Consider the following 16,070-nt stretch of genomic DNA (forward strand, 5'->3'; position numbering starts at 1 on the left):
TTGCAGGGAGGAGCACTCTTCTGCCCACCTGTCCTGCAGCCCTGTTTTATCACCTGGAGAAACAGTGTTCTCTGCTGCCTCTGTGCAGGACCTCAGAGTCCACAGCACAGAGCTCAGGAGGACCCGGCAGACTGGTCCCCCAGGGCTGGCTCTGGACAGCCTCTTCCTCTCAGACTTTGGGGACTGGACAGCCTTGGTGGTGGTGGTGGTGGTGGTGGTGGTGGTGGTGGTGGTGGTGGTGGTGTGGTGGTGGTGGTGGTGGTTCTGCTGCCTCCTGAGGGATGGGATTTGCTCACTACCAGGGCAATTCTCCCATTTCAGCTGGCCATGAAATATGAGGTTCAGGGCAAGTGTTTGGCTTTAGGCCTGCCATGGGTAGCATGGGTGACTAACTCAGACCAGTCTCCTGTGATGAAGGATCATAATACTGATTCCACAGGGCTGAAGGAGGGATTGGAGGTGATCAACTTTCTGGCTCCAGTTCAGCAAGACCATAACCTTTAGGACCCCTGGGCCATAAAGGACCTGCTCCTTCCTGGACACTTCTCCAGGACTCTGCCACTTTTCTTCCTGGTCTGGCCAAGGCCTGGTAAACTATTGGGGAAGATGAGGTCCAGACCGTGGCAGTGAGGCCGAGGATAATCAGGTGCTGGCCACATTTGCAGAAGAGATTAGATCATCTGTCACATGTCTGAGCAGCACACTATTTTCTTAGGCACCGTCTGTGGGGTCCTGGTGAGTGGGCGGGCAGTGCTGGCCAAAGGCCGCAGAAACTGCACAGGGCCCAGGCTGCTTTGCTTCCTCTGACCCCATTTTCATCGCAATGGCCGTGTCTGGAGGATACAGTGACCTCAGCTAGAGGATGAGCTGCCTGCTGCTCAGGCAGAGACAGACGGTGCAGAGAGAGGATGGCTGTCTTCTCTTGGGATTTTGTGGATTTGGTTTTGTATCTGGGAGCAGAACTCAGGGGCTCAGTGATCTCTACCCCCAGCCTTTTTCCCTTTTCAAACTGAGAATCTCACCCTATGAGAGCCACTGAGGTGCTCCAGCTGTCTTTGGAGAATAGGGTCCTTTCCTTTGGTGACCTCTAAGACTGTGGCCCAGGAGAAGCTGATACTCCACATGGAAAGTGGGTAGCATAGAAGAGACCAGCAGAGGCAGGAGATCTTGGTAAAATGCAGGTCTTCTGGAGGCAGTCAGAGGGGAGAGCAGACTGGGTCTCTGAGGAACCCTAGAGACCTGTACAGCTGACTAGTCGCCTTCCAGAAGTCTGACTACAAAGCTCACTCCCAGTCCCAGAGGAGACCGTTCTTCCTCATCTGTCCCAAGTCCACGAGAAAACAAAGTGAGCGTACTTACGGGTTTGTCATGAGAAGTTTGGTGAGGACACTCGGCCGACTCGCACGCTGGCCGTCTGACAGGTCAGGCCTTCGTGTGCAGAGAGTTAGTGTCACCTTAGATACTCGCAGGTTCAGATCTCAGCCCGGAGGATCACCAGAGGCGTTCGGAGTAAGCTGAGGTAGCTAAGCTTGTTAGTGGGCAGGCGTCTCCATGATCCTGGGGCAGGAGCCCTTTGCCTCTCAGGGAAACCAGATGGTGCAGTCCTAACCAGCTCTGAGGGGCCAGAGAGTGAGGCCTGGGGATCGGAGCCCCTTGTAGACACAGGTGCTACTCCGCAGAGCTCTAGCTCCCAGCTGTAGCCGCTGTGGTTCTCACAACCCCACCGCCTCCCCGCCTCTGTTTCCTCTGACGGCATCATCGGAGACCATGGAGGCACCACATTGCCCCTTTCCTGTTCTAGGGAGCAGCTGTTCCTCCCAGTCTCATGCTGGAGGTTCTTGTTTTTTTACTCCATCTGCCCTAAGAACTAAAGAATGGGGAGGGATGAGCAGGAGTTTCCCATGCAGGTCTGTCCACAGCTATCACCAGAGCACTCAGTCTTAGCACTTCTACGTCCAAACACTCAGAGGGGAAGTCTAGGCATAATCACCTGGCGCCTTGTTCAATTAAAGACTCTGAAGTGGGACTCGTTTCTGGGCCAGTGAGATGGCTCAGTGGGTAAAGATGATTGCCACCAAGCCTGGCGACCCTGGTTCAATCCTCAGGACCCAATGGTGGAAGGAGAGAACTGATTTCTGGAAGTTACTTTCTGCATGTGACCATACTACCCCAAATAAGCAGGATCATTGAAAGTTGCCTCCTGACTCCACTCCAGCACAGCAATAAGTGAAAAAACAAAACAACAACAACCACAGAAAAGGCACTTTAAACAAGCTTATGGGTAATTTTGAAAGTGTGTGCTTTTTGTGTTCCAGGTCCGAGGTTCAATCCCAAGCACTTAAAAGGAAATCTAGAGTGTTTCTCGAAGTATGGTTCCAGCAGCCACAGAATCACCTGGGAGTGTGTTAGTTGTGCAGGTTTGTCTCAGACCCACTAAGTCAGAAACACCCTGGTAGGGCTCAGCATTCACTTTTTACAATTATTTCAGGTGATTCTGCTGCATGCTCAAGCTTGAAACTCACTGGTGTCCTATCCAGAACTGACAGAATTACCTTGACTGCGTCTGCTAACAAGGAACACACCTGCTGCCTACCATCTCCTGCTTAGTGGCCTCTATTAACATGAAGACCCACTGCACTCCAATACTAGAATGAACTCAGGTAATACAGCCTCTTCTGGGGACCCAGTCTTCCTTTGCTCCGGAGGAGGCTGGTTGGATCTTCAACATGGTGGTCACTCAGCAGGCAGGGCAGAAGGGAAGCATATTCTCTGAAGGAAGGTTATTTCATATTTGTTTAAATAAGTTTATTGGAGGGAAACTTATTGGCAGCCTTTGGGAGAGCCAGCTCCAAGACTGTCTCCAGGGTATGCAAAAACATCAAGGCGAGGACTAGACTTTCTGAGAGTAAGTAAGGAAACACACTTTCTGGTGGTAATTTCACCTTTTAAAAATCTCTTTCTGAAAGTCTCTCTGTCTCTACACAGTTTCATTCTTTACATACAGCTACACAGCTCTCTTTACATACATACATCTCTCTCCTGCACAGCCACATGTCTCTATACACAGTTACATCTCTTCTCTCCACACATCTCTCTTTACTCACATTTCTCTCCTACACACCTCTCTCTTCTACATCTCTTTTCTATATAGCTACACTATACAGCTCTCTCTTCTACATAGCTATTCCTCTTCTACACATCTCTCTCTGCACACACACTTTCTACACACAGCTCTACACAGCAGCTCTATCTACACAGCTCTCTCTACACACACCTCCTTCAACAGCCAAACTCTGGACAATTATGAGTCACATATACAGGGTCCGACCCATTCTAATAACACATGATAAGTCCCACAGTTTCCCTCAGGCTAGGGAGTTCGTGCAGACCGGGCACGGTGAGGAAAGCAGGCATGTAACTCTGAGTGGTTAGGGTTCCCAGACAGAGAGTGACATTGAAATTCAGGACTTAAACAATAAACAGTTAATTGGCTGAACCTTGTGGTTAGGAGTATGTGCAGAAAGTCAATTGCTGTGGGGAGTTTATGTCTTAATATTATCAGCCTGACTTTGGTTCAACCAACAGACCCTTGGGAACTCAGCCCTGGGTAATTTGGCTCCAGGGTCAACTAGTCTATTTTGGATTAGAAAAAGCTGACTTTGTAGCTGGGAATACTGTCATTTTCCTATGTCAGTCTGAGTAATGAAAAATATCCTAGTATTATTTCTATTCTTCAGAATTGTACAGCCTAAGCAGAAATCATCTTTCTGACCATCCACAGATGTATGTGTGCCCAATAGATGGAATATGCACAAGATAAACACACAAGCAATGGGGAAACACCCATAGCTGCTCTTAGGGAAGAAATTCAAGAGAGAAGCAGCCAGTTTTCAGCGTCTGTGGTCCCATAAGCCTTGCTTGATGAGGTTCCTCCATCAGAGAGTTATTCACCTGGTGGGTCGACACCTGAATTATTAATTGCCATCTGCTGTATACTCCCACAGCCTCCAGCAGAAATTAGTGTGGACTCACCCTCCAGGCCCTGCCTCTGGACAACTCGGAGGCCCATCAGATTCACGAATGGAGGTTACAGAGACACAGTTCCACATGTCATCTGTAGCAGGCTGAGGATTCCTTTTTCCTTTTTTTTTCTTTCTTTTTCTGTATTTGTTTCTATGCCTGTGTATATGAGGTTACAAATACCATAATCCATATGTACTGGTCAAAGCCATACTGTCCCCTTTCCTGGGACAGAGGGATGGAGAACCACTCTCCATCCAGACCTGGGAGGCACTTCCTGCAGAGTGTGGGTGTCTGGGAAGTGGTATCAGATGTACAGGGACAGCACTTCTGTCTGCAGAGTGGAGCCTGGTGTTTTGTTTTCTGTCTTCCTTGGCTAATCTGGAGCTTAGGTCAATTCTTGGGAGAAAACTCCATGGTGTACAGACATCATTTATGGTTTCAGATCCCTCTTTCTGACTTACACAACAACATGTATGAATCCTCTCTTATGACCACAGGGCCAGCTCTCCCACCTGCCTCAGGTATTGATGGGCAGGAAGGGAGGGCATCTTTCCCTTGCCCATGAAGCCACAAGACAGGTGAGTAATGGGGACAGGTCTCCTATGCTCACATCTTCGGGGCTGGCTCACCCACACCTGTGCCAACAGGGTTGGCTCTGGTGCAGTCACTGACTTTAAAAAAAACGGTGTTCAAAGCCTGGGTGCTGCCACTCAGGAGTTCAAGCCATTCAAGATGGCTCTGTGGAATCTGGCTACAGACCCTTCTGCTGGTCACAGCTAATCAATGGTCCACACAGTAACTACAGTCCCCACATCCCTCAGACCTGCTCTCTCCTGAAATTACTGCAAATATTGTCCAAGTGGAACCAAAATCCAATCTTGTCCATGCCATCCAGATATCTGCTCTGCATATTTCCCTTTAATGCAAAAAAGTCCCATTGCCGAAGCGCTACAAGAAAGCATGTCTAAGCCAGGCGGCGGCGGCGGCGGCGGCGGCGGCGGCGGCGGCGGCGGCGGCGGCGGCGGCGGCGCACGCCTTTAATCCCAGCACTCGGGAGGCAGAGGCAGGCGGATCTCTGTGAGTTTGAGGCCAGCCTGGGCTACCAAGTGAGTTCCAGGAAAGGTGCAAAGCTACACAGAGAAACCCTGTCTCGAAAAACCAAAAAAAAAAAAAAAAAAAAAAAGCATGTCTAAGCCGGGCGGTGGTGGCACACACCTTTAATCCCAGCACTCGGGAGGCAGAGGCAGGCGGATCTCTCTGAGTTCAAGGCCAGCCTGGTTTACAAAGCGAGTTCCAGGAAAGGCGCAAAGCTACACAGAGAAACCCAGTCTCGAGAAAAGAAAAAAAAAAGCATGTCTAAAATCGCAGAACTATGCACACACAGACACAGACACACGTGCTCGCACACACATGGAGTTGGGAATCAACGAATCTCGTCAGGTACATATTTGAGGGAGCATAGGGAAAGGCTGGCAAGAGAAGATATGGAGATCAGATCGGATCAAGATGTTGGAATGCTACAGTAATGGCATGGTGTGGTTCTTAGTACAGTCAAAAAGGGGCGTGGAGAGAATGGGAAGTCCAGGCTACTGGGAAGAGAGGTGCTGTGGCCATGCATGAGTGAAAGAAAGTGGAGGCCAGCTGACAGGATGAAATGTTCTATTATGAAGTGGTCATCTGAAGGAGGGACTTCCATGGTCCAGGGGGGACCCATCTGCTTAGCAGGGCACCTCCATGGTCTGGTGTGTGTTCAGGAGATTAGGGGCCTCACAGACTTCTTGAGCTCCATCTGACTGACTGCTGGTCACAGGTTGGGTGAAATAAATTTTTTCAGATCCGATGTTACTGGGGGCTGAGTATGTTCGTGATCGGGCGAGCCGGGTCATGCTGGCAGACGGTACTGCAATAAAGAAGCAGGATATTAGAAGGAGCTCAGTGAAGCTCTGGTACTCCACAGTTTCACCAGACTCTACCTTTCCCAGCCCACCTAAGATGATGCCCAGGAGGGTACCAGAAGAGGTACCCCCACTTTGCACTATTTGCTCCAGGTGAGTGGCTGTATGCAAGGCTGCTTTGATCCCCTGCATCTCGATTCTCCCCAGATTCTACTTCCGAGTACAACGGGAAACCCTAAGGGTGGAGTAAAGCCTCTTAGCTGCGCCCCCGCCATTCATACAGTGATTAGGAAGGTGGCTTTGGGAACACATACTGGTGACCCAAACCTGCAGTGCATGCAAGACTAAACCAAAGAACAAAAGAAAAACAAGTGTAAGTCCAATACAGCGAGACTTCCATCCATTCCCAGGACCTCCTGACACAGTTAAGTGCTGATGAGCATCTGTGCGTCTCATATCCGTACAGAGACGAATGTGCCATACCCTGTTGGTTTCCACTTTAAGGCTGGTTAGTCAATGGGTTGGTTATATTCTGAGAACCGTGGACTCTCAGATGTCAAACTTACCCCATCACAATAAATAGAAAACATACTACTCACTGTAGCCCATTCCCTGCAAAAAGTACTTGAAGGCCTCGGTGAGCTTCCCAGGCTGGGGGAACAAACAAAGAAGGCATTAATTTGTACCTAAGTAGAGAGGTAGCAATAAGAGAGAGAGGGGGAGGGGAGGGGGAGGGGAGGGGGAGGGGAGGGGGAGGGGAGGGGGAGGGGGAGGGGAGGGGGAGGGGGAGGGGAGGGGGAGATGGGGGGAGAGGGAGAGGGAGAGGGAGAGGGAGAGGGAGGGAGAGGGTGAGGGAGAGGGAGAGAATGTAGTTATGTGGTTATGATGAGCGCTTTCTTACCTGAACTACTTGGGGCAGTCCTCCACAGTCTGCCATCTAGGAGAGGAAGAACACCTAAGTCAGCAGGACCTCCACTAAGGGGAATGCTCTCAGCATCCCAAGGCCTTTTGAAGGGGCTACTTGGCTGACTGGACTCTGTTTGTTTGTTTGTTTATTGACAGGGGCTCTCCATGTGGCCATGGCTGTCCTGGAACTCTCTATGTAGACCAGGCTTGCCTCAAACTCACAGAGATCCTCCTGCCTCTGCCTCCTGAGTGCTAGCATTAAAAATATGCACTACTGCATCCAGCTTTGACTTGTCTCTATTTAAAGGGATATGCATTCCATGGTTTCATTGCTAGAAAACTTTATGCCAGGTACACACCACATTTAGATTTTTTTTTGGGGGGGGGGAGTGTTTTTTTGAGACAGGGTTTCTCTGTGTAACCTTGGCTGTCCTGTAACTCACTCTATAGACCAGGCTGGCCTCGAACTCACAAAGATCTGCCTGCCTCTGCCTCCCAAGTGCTGGGATTAAAGGCATGCACCACTACACTGGCCCAGTGAATTATTAACATTTTTGTTACTGTTGTTTTTTAGACAGTCTCCCTATGTAGCCAAAGCTGGCCTTCAAGATGAGATGCTCCTGCTTCCACCTCCTAGGTGCTAACATTACAGATGTGTGCTACCACATCTGGCCTATGCAGTTTTTGATGATCTGGGGAAATGTTTATGTCAGGAATGGGAAGAAAACAGATATGGAGTTATAAATAACTTTGGGAGGGGGCAGATTTCAAGGCAGGCTTTTCTCTGTAGTCCTGGCTGTCTTGAAACTTGATCTACAGACGAGGCTAACCTCAAACTCAGAGATCTACCTGCCTATGCCTCCTGAGTGCTGATATTAGAGGTGTTTGCCACCTTGCCCAGTTCATACCTTCTGATTTTAGTGATATAAAACAGTACAGGAAAAAGACACCAATACTTTTACTATATATAATTCTTTGTACTAGGTTATGAGCAATTTAAATTTTTTGTACTGTTTATTCTATTTTCCAACATCTACGAGGACTTTGGGAGTTTGAAATAGAATGACTCCCATAGGCTTACATGTCTGAATGCTTGGTCCCAGTTGGTAGAGCTATTTAGGAGGTACTAGGGGGTGTGTCACTGGGGGTGGGCTTTGAGGTTTCGAAAGACTGGTGCCCTTCCCAGTGTGCTCTCTGCACCCTACTTGTGGATCAGGATGCACTCACTGTTCGTGCTGCCAAGCCTTCTCTCCATCACCATGGACTTAACGCTCTGAAACTGTGAGCCCAATTAAACACCTTATTTATATGTTGCCTTGGTCATGGGGTTTTACTGAATCAAAATAACAGTAACTAACATAAGGATAATAGACTCAGAAGTTCCATTCTTTTTGTGTGAAAGAGTGAATGACTCACGGGAAGCTTTTCTGGGACACTTCCCTGGAACACCCTAGTTTGAAATCATGCTAACTCCCTCACAAGTGGTGACAGAAGACACATTACCTTCAGCAAAGTTGTATTTATAGGGTTGAGGCGAGAATTACATTCAACCTTTAAAAACAAAAAGGAGAAAACAATTTTATAAACTGTTAGGAAATTAATCAGTGGCTTGGCATCAGAATGATCCTACAAGATCAGCAGCTCAGCTTGCTGGTGGCTGACCCAGTCAAATAGAGTACCAACATAGACTGTGGGATTTCAAGTGATTCCTGTCATAGTGGATACTTCAGAACACATCTACAAATCTGGAGACGAGCTGACAAATTGACTCAGCAGTAAAGACACTTGCTGCCACCCTGATGACCTGTGTTTGATCCCCAGAGCTCAAACGATGGAAGCAGAGAACCAATTCTTGCACATTGTTATCTGATCTCACACATACACACAGAGTAAGTATATGTAATATTGTTTAGAATATTAGTTAAAGACGTGCTACATTTGTTTATGCTGTGGAATACTTGTTTAGTGATACAAAGATGTGTTTCATCTTTTTACGTTGCATTTGTTTAACTCTGTGAAGCTGTGTTATTTTGCCTGCCTAAAACACCTTTGGGTCTAACAAAGAGCTGAATGGCCAATAGCCAGCCAGGAGAAAGATTGGCGGGGATGGCAGACAGAGAGAATAAATAGGAGGAGAAATCTGGGAAAAGAGGATAGAGGAGCAAGAGAGGAAGGAGGAGGACACCAGGGACCAGCCACCCAGCTACACAGCCAGACACAGAGTAAGAAGTAAAGAAGTAAAGAAAAGATAAACAGAAATAGAGAAAAGTAAAAGCCCAGAGGTAAAAGGTAGACAGGCTAATTTAAGTTAAGAAAAGCTGGCTAGAAACAAGATTCCATGTGGTTACTTAGGAGCTGGGTGGTGGCCCCCAAAAGAGTAAAAAGTAAAAACAACACAACCAACTACATAATATAAATAAATACCGGGCAACTTCATCATCTGTTACTGTTTAATGAAGAGCACGTTGAATCTGACGGCTTTTCCTGCTGGCCATGACATGTGGGCAAGGAACATTCCTTCTCTGAGAGACAAAGAAGACTGTGGCCCTGTCCTGCTGGGATCTCCTCCATGTTGTCCTAGCACCAATGGCCTATCAGCTGGGCTTGTGCATTGTCTCCACCTCCCTGCTCAGTCCCTCCTGCCTAGAGTGGAGGGCTGCCCCCCCCCCCACCAACCACTGATTCTTCTGCCTCAAGGTCGCTGGCTCCCCAGTGTGAAGCTGAATTCTTCTGTGACGCTCTCTTTTTTTCTTCTTTCACACTGAGATTTTACTGGTTGAGGGGCAGTGTACAGACATTTCAGTTCTTTGTTTTTGTTTTTCAAAACAGGGTTTCTCCATTTAGCCCTGGCTGTCCTAGAACTCGCTCTGTATGTAGATCAGGCTGGCCTCAAACTCATAGAAATCCGCCTGCTCCTGAGTGCTGGGATTACAGGTGAGCGCCACCACTGCCCTGCGACATTTCAGTTCTTAACACATGTACCCAAACTCTGAAGAGCCACATGTTTCTTTTTGAAGTTATCCCAGTGATGTTCCAGCCTCAAACTTGACAGTTTTCCTTAAGATAAATAATAACACAATAATAACACTTGAACCCTCATAATCTTTGTTTCCACTGACTCACAATTTTGTGCCATATAAAGTATGTACTCAAAATTTCCATCTTTCACAGCCCATTATTACAATTGTTAGAAAAATGGACTGCCACAACCAGAGATGTTACAGTTCTGACAGGGCAGGGACCAAGGAGAAGTTTTCTAGAAAATGGTTCTACTAGAAACATGAGACCATTGGTATTTTGCCATGGGTGTTGGATCCCCTGGAACTGGAATTACAGTCAGTTTTGAGCTGCCATGTGGGTGCTGGGAATTGAACCTGGATCCTCTGGAATAGCAGCCAGTGCTCTTAACCACTGAGCCATCTCTCCAGCCTCCCAGATGTAATTGAAAATATTCCAGAGCCGAGTGGTGGCACATGACTTTAATTCCAGTACTCAGGAGGCAGAGGCATATGGTGATATTTTATTTGTACTGAAATGTGATTTTAATTGTATGTTAATAAATAAAGTTGCCCTGGGGTCAGAGCTATTAGAGCCATAGCAAGAGCATGGTGGTTAGAAGAGCTAGGTAGATTTCTGTGTGTTCAGGGATACAGCCAGTATTGGAGACATATGCCTTTAAGACCTGGAGGGCGGTATTTACAGGCAGTGACGAGGCAGTCATGTGTTTGGGTTTACAACCAATGAGAAGGCAGAACAGAAAGACTATTTAAAGACAGACAAACAGGAAGTAGCTCTCTCTCGGGGAAGCTAGGAGCACTGCAGGAGGTAAGATTTTAGCTCTGGCTCTGACCTCTCGGCTTTCTCTTTTACATTGGCTCTGTGTTTCTTATTTTAATAAGATGATTGGTTACATCTACAGAGGCGGGTGGATCTCTGTGAGTTCGGGGCCAGCCTGGTGTACAGAGTGAGATCCAGGACAGGCACCAAAGCTACACAGAGAAACCCTGTCTCGAAAAACCAAACCAAACAAAACAACCCAAAAACCAAACACAAACAAACAAAAAACACCCCCCCCAACCCAACCAACCAACCAAATAAACAAAAAACTAGCTCTTGGGTGCTACCTTCCCCAGTAACCCAGCCTCCAAATCTGACATATTTAATATAGTCGGCTACGTTAAGGAAAAGTTTGTCTTTGGGTAGAGGGATCACAACTGCCCGTCCTCCTGCTTGGTAACGTGTCCCTTATTCTTCACACCGAGCACTTTTTCCATATGCAGTGCACAGAAGTAAGCAGGGAAAGGCTACAGGCCCTCGGCCGCTTTCCAACCTGCAGATTTGTGGTAACTTCCCCAGGAGGAAGGAAGGCTGGTTGGGTGCCAGAACTCTGAAATAAGTATATAGTGTTTCCCTGCACTAATCGCCTCCGAGTGGACAGCAGCACACAGAACCATCAAGGACCACGCTGATCAATCTAATGAGACCTTGTGACTGCTGAGTGCAGTAGTATTTGCTCCGCCCATGACCTTGGGCTATACCGGCCTGAAGGAGGGGGTGCTTCCTGCTGTTGCAAGTGACCTCTTAAAGGAGAGGGGGGGAGGGTCAGAGCCCCTTCTCCCTGCTGCCTCCTTCCCGGTTGATCGAACTGCCAGGTGGATTCGCTCCTGGTCGGATCGGAAGACGACTTCAGCTGTCTACTCCGTTCTGTATTGAGTATTGTGAGTGTATTGCCTCAATTTACCCTAACAAGTTCCCTAATACTCCTTAAGTAGACTCCTGCGGATTTCTCACTTTAGCTGAGTATTACTGAATATTTGTTTAACTATGCAAAGATGTGCTGCATTTGTTTAATTGTGTAAAGATGTGCTGCATTTGTTTAACTATGCAAAGATGTGCTACATTTGTTTAACTATGTAAAGATGTGTAGCTGTTTTTACCTTGCCTGCCTAGAATGGCCAATAGTAAGGGTGGAGGTACAGGCAGATCTTCTGGGCAGGGAGAGGAATTTAGGCTTGCAAAAAGGAAGAAAGAAAAGAAGATGCCAGGGAGACACCAGGGGCCAGCCAGCCAGACATGAAGAAAGCAGGAAAGTAGGACAATACAGAATGAAAGGTAAAAAGTCCCAAGGCAAAAAGTGATGAATAGAAACAAGGTAAATTAAGCTAAAAGAGCTAGTGGGACAAACTTAAGGTAAGACCGAGCATTCATAATTAATAATAAGTCTCCATATCTTTATTTGAGAGCTGATTGGTAGCTCAAAGAAAATTCCAATACAGCTGAGGAACTGACTTTCAAAACATGTAACAGCAAACCCTGGTAGGTGCAATTAGATACAGCATGGCCCCATGTGGTCATGTTCCCATGACACACGTCAGCGGTGTGCCTGCCACATACATTTGACTACACTTCAACCCCAGCCTGCTCACATCAGGACATGCTTACCACAGCCTCCACAGCAGGTGAATTGTCCCCCACCACCAGTAAAGTAGAACACCTAGGAACACGAGGAAGAAGAGGAGTCAGTCAGCAAGTAAGCACAAACACTGGGGACGATGGATTTGTCACGACAGGCAGATACACAGCCATTCAGTGGGGAGACTCAGGGACTTACTTCAGTGTTTTCAGCCTGTTATCATTTTGGCCTGGTTTGGGTCTTTTTATCTTCAGGTCTCTGCGTCTAGACAAACCAAGCAGAATCAGTGTCATTTGCAGGCAAATCATGGCCCTTCATGTGTTTCCTGGACATGTAATCCAGAGTATGGCAGTCTAGGAACATTGTCTTCTTCACACCTGAGGATGGAAGGGCCCTGAGCGTTCTCCTGAGGCTGTTTCCATGGCACCTTGCATGCTACAGAGCAGGAACAGGGATTTTATGGGATGCTAAAAAGGGGGAGAACTTTAAAACTCAAACTACTGAAATCCTCAGGTCCAACAAATTTTCCAAGTGGTCTGTAGGAATGAGCCCCTTAGGAGGAGGGAACAGCATACTTTTACTGTTTGGGATTGAGGAGAAGGAAGGACTTTCTTTGTAACAGTCTAGCACAGGATTTTCCTTTCAGTGGGGACAGCCTGGAGAGCAGGTTCGAGCCTGGCCAGGCTCCTGCTGTGTAACTCCGGAGAAAGTTACACTGACCTAGTTCCTCAGGCTCTTCCCTCCTCTGAGAAGCCAGTGTTTGCACCCTGAGAAGTGGTTCCCAGGACAGGAATCAGCACACCCTCCTCACTCTGACAGTGGAGGAAGTGTGTGTAAATTCTGGAATGCATAAACTTGTCTTTTGTATTTCAGCACCCACAGGCTACTTCTGCCCTAGGAAACAATTCCAGCAAAGAACAATTAAGTCAAAGCTCAAGTGTTCTCTCCTTTCACATAAAATGGGGGAAGCTCCTCGCCTCTTCTCTCTTATAGATGCCAGTCATCTCTTTTGAACTGGTCTACAGGAATGGGAAACACTGTACCTATCATAAGAACGCAGGAAAAGCTCTAGGTTTCCTTGATTGATATCTTGGGCAATGCGTAGTCTGTAACTTTGAATCAGTTCCAGGTTGGTCCTCAACTCTTCCTAGAATAAACAGAAGACATATTCTAAGCTACAGAGAAAACAGTCTGAGAGCACACGGTTGCGTGCGCGCGCACGCGCACACACACACACACACACACACACACACACACACACACACACAGACACGCACATGTTGGGGAATATTATTTTAAGGTGTGTTACTTTTGTTTATGTTGCATTTGTTTAACTCTGTGAAGCTGTGTTATTGTGTCTGTGTAAAACACCTGATGGTCTAATAATGAACTGAATGGCCAATAGCGAGGCAAGAGAAAGGACAGGCAGGGCTGGCAGGCAGAGAGAACATACAGAAGGAGAAATCTGGAAGGAGAGATCTAAGAGCCAGAGAAAGGAGGACTCCAGAGGGCAAGCCACCCAGCCACACAGCAAGCTACAGAGTAAGAGTGAGATTTACAGAAGAGAATGGGAAAAGCCTAGAGGCAAAGGATAGACGGGATAATTTAAGTTAAGAAAAGCTGACTAGAAGCCAAGCCAAGTTAAGGCTGGGCATTCATAATTAAAGGCACACACCTTTAATCCCAGCAATCGGGAGGCAGAGGCAGGTGGATCTCTGTGAATTCGAGGCCATCCTAGGTTATAGAGTGAGTTCCAGGACAGGCTCCAAAGCTATACAGAGAAAACCTGTCTCAAACAAACAAACAATAAGCCTTCATGTGTGATTTATTTGGGAGCTGGGTGGTAGGCCCCCCAAAGAGCCAACAAACAAACAACACATACACACACACACACACACACACACACACACACACACACACTCTTGAGCACATGCATATACACATTCACATGCGCACACACATACATGCACGCATAGACACACACAAATAAACAAGAAATGAATACTATGACAATAGTACAAATCACAATAATCAGAGTGAAATGACTATCCAGTTCCCCTAGAGAGGAATTTGATGTTAAAAAACAGGAATAAATGCTACTCTGAGACAGGTAGAGATTGCTGAAGGGGCAAAACACAAATATCTCTGAATTCTTCACAGATGACCTGTTACAAAACTGGTAGGGCCTGAGAAGCCAGTCACACAAACATAAAGACAACAGGGAGACTGTCACTAAAGAAAAACCAAATTGCCCCACCCCCAGCTTCCTGAGCCTTAACTGACTTAGCACTGACTTTTGGAAGTCACACAGCTTGGCAATACATCATTGCTCCCACTCTAGCATTCCTGTAGACGACACTTCTGATGTGCGAGTTATGATAACAGTTGCCTAGGTAACAGCAGAAGTTTGAAGGCTGCTTTCGCTGAAAACACTGACCCTTCATTTGAACCTGTAATTATCTGATGGGCAATGAAAATGGGACAAGAGGCCTGGAGCTGTGTCTCTCTCCTCTGCTGTCCTAATATGTGGATCAGGTCCCCTCAGCTCTGCATGTAGACATGTTGGTCCTTTGGGAAATGTTTTGGAGAAATGTTCCCTTAGAGATGGTATGCTTTTCCTGCTCTGTACATAGGCTCCTTCAGCATCCATCATAGCTCAAGCCCTCTAACCCTACATTGTGGGAGGCCTGCTCCCACTTTTTCCCAGGTACTCTTGAGAAGAGAGGGATAAGAAATATTTAAATAGAAAGATAGTATGGAGAAGACAGACAGAAACACAGGATAGCATCGGGAGGACCTGCATCAGTATCCACCAGCTCCTTCTGTCTCTTCAAAGGGGCTTTTAATAGGAATGCCTAAGGGCAGGGCAAAAGACCTCCCCCTAGCACAGCCAAGTGCAGACCCTTCCAAACATCCAGTAACCACACACGTGGCCAAGCCATCCCCTAATGCAGCCCTGCTGGGTGAAGCAAGCTCAGATCTCTGCTAGGAAACCTCTGTGGGCTTCCACATTACATAAGGCCCAAGCTAACTACAAGGCCAGGATGTTTGTGCAAGATAATCATGTCAACAGCAGGAGAGACGCGGCAGTTCTGGAGTAAGTCATGGCCGAAAACATTAAGACCAGCATGTTTATAAATAAGGAAGACATCTTTTGAAATGGTGCCCATCAAAATTGCCAACATTTAGCTCACCCCAGAAGATCAAAGGCTTGCTGCTGCCTTTGTTTAATGGGTAGTTGATGGGGGAATGTCTTTCTGTATGCTGTGAATGTGTTGCTCTAATTGGTTAATAAATAAAATGCTGATTGGCCAGTAGCCAGGCAGGAAGTATAGGCAGGATAAGCAGGCAAGGAGAATTCTGGGAAGGCTGAGTCAGGAACTCCAGCCTGCCATCCAGGTAGCAGCATGTAATAGAACACAGGTAAAGCCACGGAATATGCCGGGCGGTGGTGGCGCACACCTTTAATCCCAGCACTCGGGAGGCAGAGCCAGGCGGATCTCTGTGAGTTCAAGGCCAGCCTAGGCTACAGAGTGAGCTCCAGGAACGGTACAAAGCTACAGAGAGAAACCCTGTCTCGAAAAACCAAAAAAAAGAAAAAAAAGAAAAAAAAAGCCACAGAATACATGGCGACATATAGATGAACAGAAATGGGCTAAATTCAAGTGTAAAAGCTGGTCAGTGGTAGGCCTGAGCTCATGGCCGAGCAGTTTTAATTAATATAAGCCTCTGTGTGTTTACTTGGGTCTGAGTGGACTTTACCTGGGCTGTGGACTGGGTGGGACACAAGAAACCTTTCAGCTACAGGTAGTGGCCTGACACACACACACACA

General features: G+C 47.3%; 2 protein-coding genes across 2 annotated transcripts in view; both read right to left on the reverse strand.

Moving 5' to 3' along the window:
• Positions 1 to 4,978, reverse strand: part of Sla2 (Src like adaptor 2) — a 19,343-nt gene extending 14,365 nt beyond the window's left edge. Inside the window, exon 1 of the mRNA XM_076571051.1 lies at positions 1,360 to 4,978. The gene's annotated coding sequence lies outside the window, so the exon portion shown is untranslated. The remainder of the gene's footprint in view (positions 1 to 1,359) is intronic.
• Positions 4,979 to 5,665: 687 nt separating this feature from the next.
• Positions 5,666 to 16,070, reverse strand: part of LOC107402117 (protein NDRG3-like) — a 35,377-nt gene continuing 24,972 nt past the window's right edge. The window contains exons 8-14 of the mRNA XM_076571060.1: positions 13,281 to 13,384; positions 12,436 to 12,501; positions 12,267 to 12,318; positions 8,328 to 8,375; positions 6,820 to 6,855; positions 6,518 to 6,569; positions 5,666 to 5,923 (exon numbers count right to left, since the gene is read on the reverse strand). Of these exons, the coding sequence (XP_076427175.1) occupies positions 5,742 to 5,923; positions 6,518 to 6,569; positions 6,820 to 6,855; positions 8,328 to 8,375; positions 12,267 to 12,318; positions 12,436 to 12,501; positions 13,281 to 13,384 (540 nt within the window). The 3' untranslated portion in view covers positions 5,666 to 5,741. The remainder of the gene's footprint in view (positions 5,924 to 6,517; positions 6,570 to 6,819; positions 6,856 to 8,327; positions 8,376 to 12,266; positions 12,319 to 12,435; positions 12,502 to 13,280; positions 13,385 to 16,070) is intronic.

The sequence above is a fragment of the Peromyscus maniculatus genome, chromosome 4 (genome assembly GCF_049852395.1).
Source record: "Peromyscus maniculatus bairdii isolate BWxNUB_F1_BW_parent chromosome 4, HU_Pman_BW_mat_3.1, whole genome shotgun sequence".
NCBI lineage: Eukaryota > Metazoa > Chordata > Mammalia > Rodentia > Cricetidae > Peromyscus > Peromyscus maniculatus.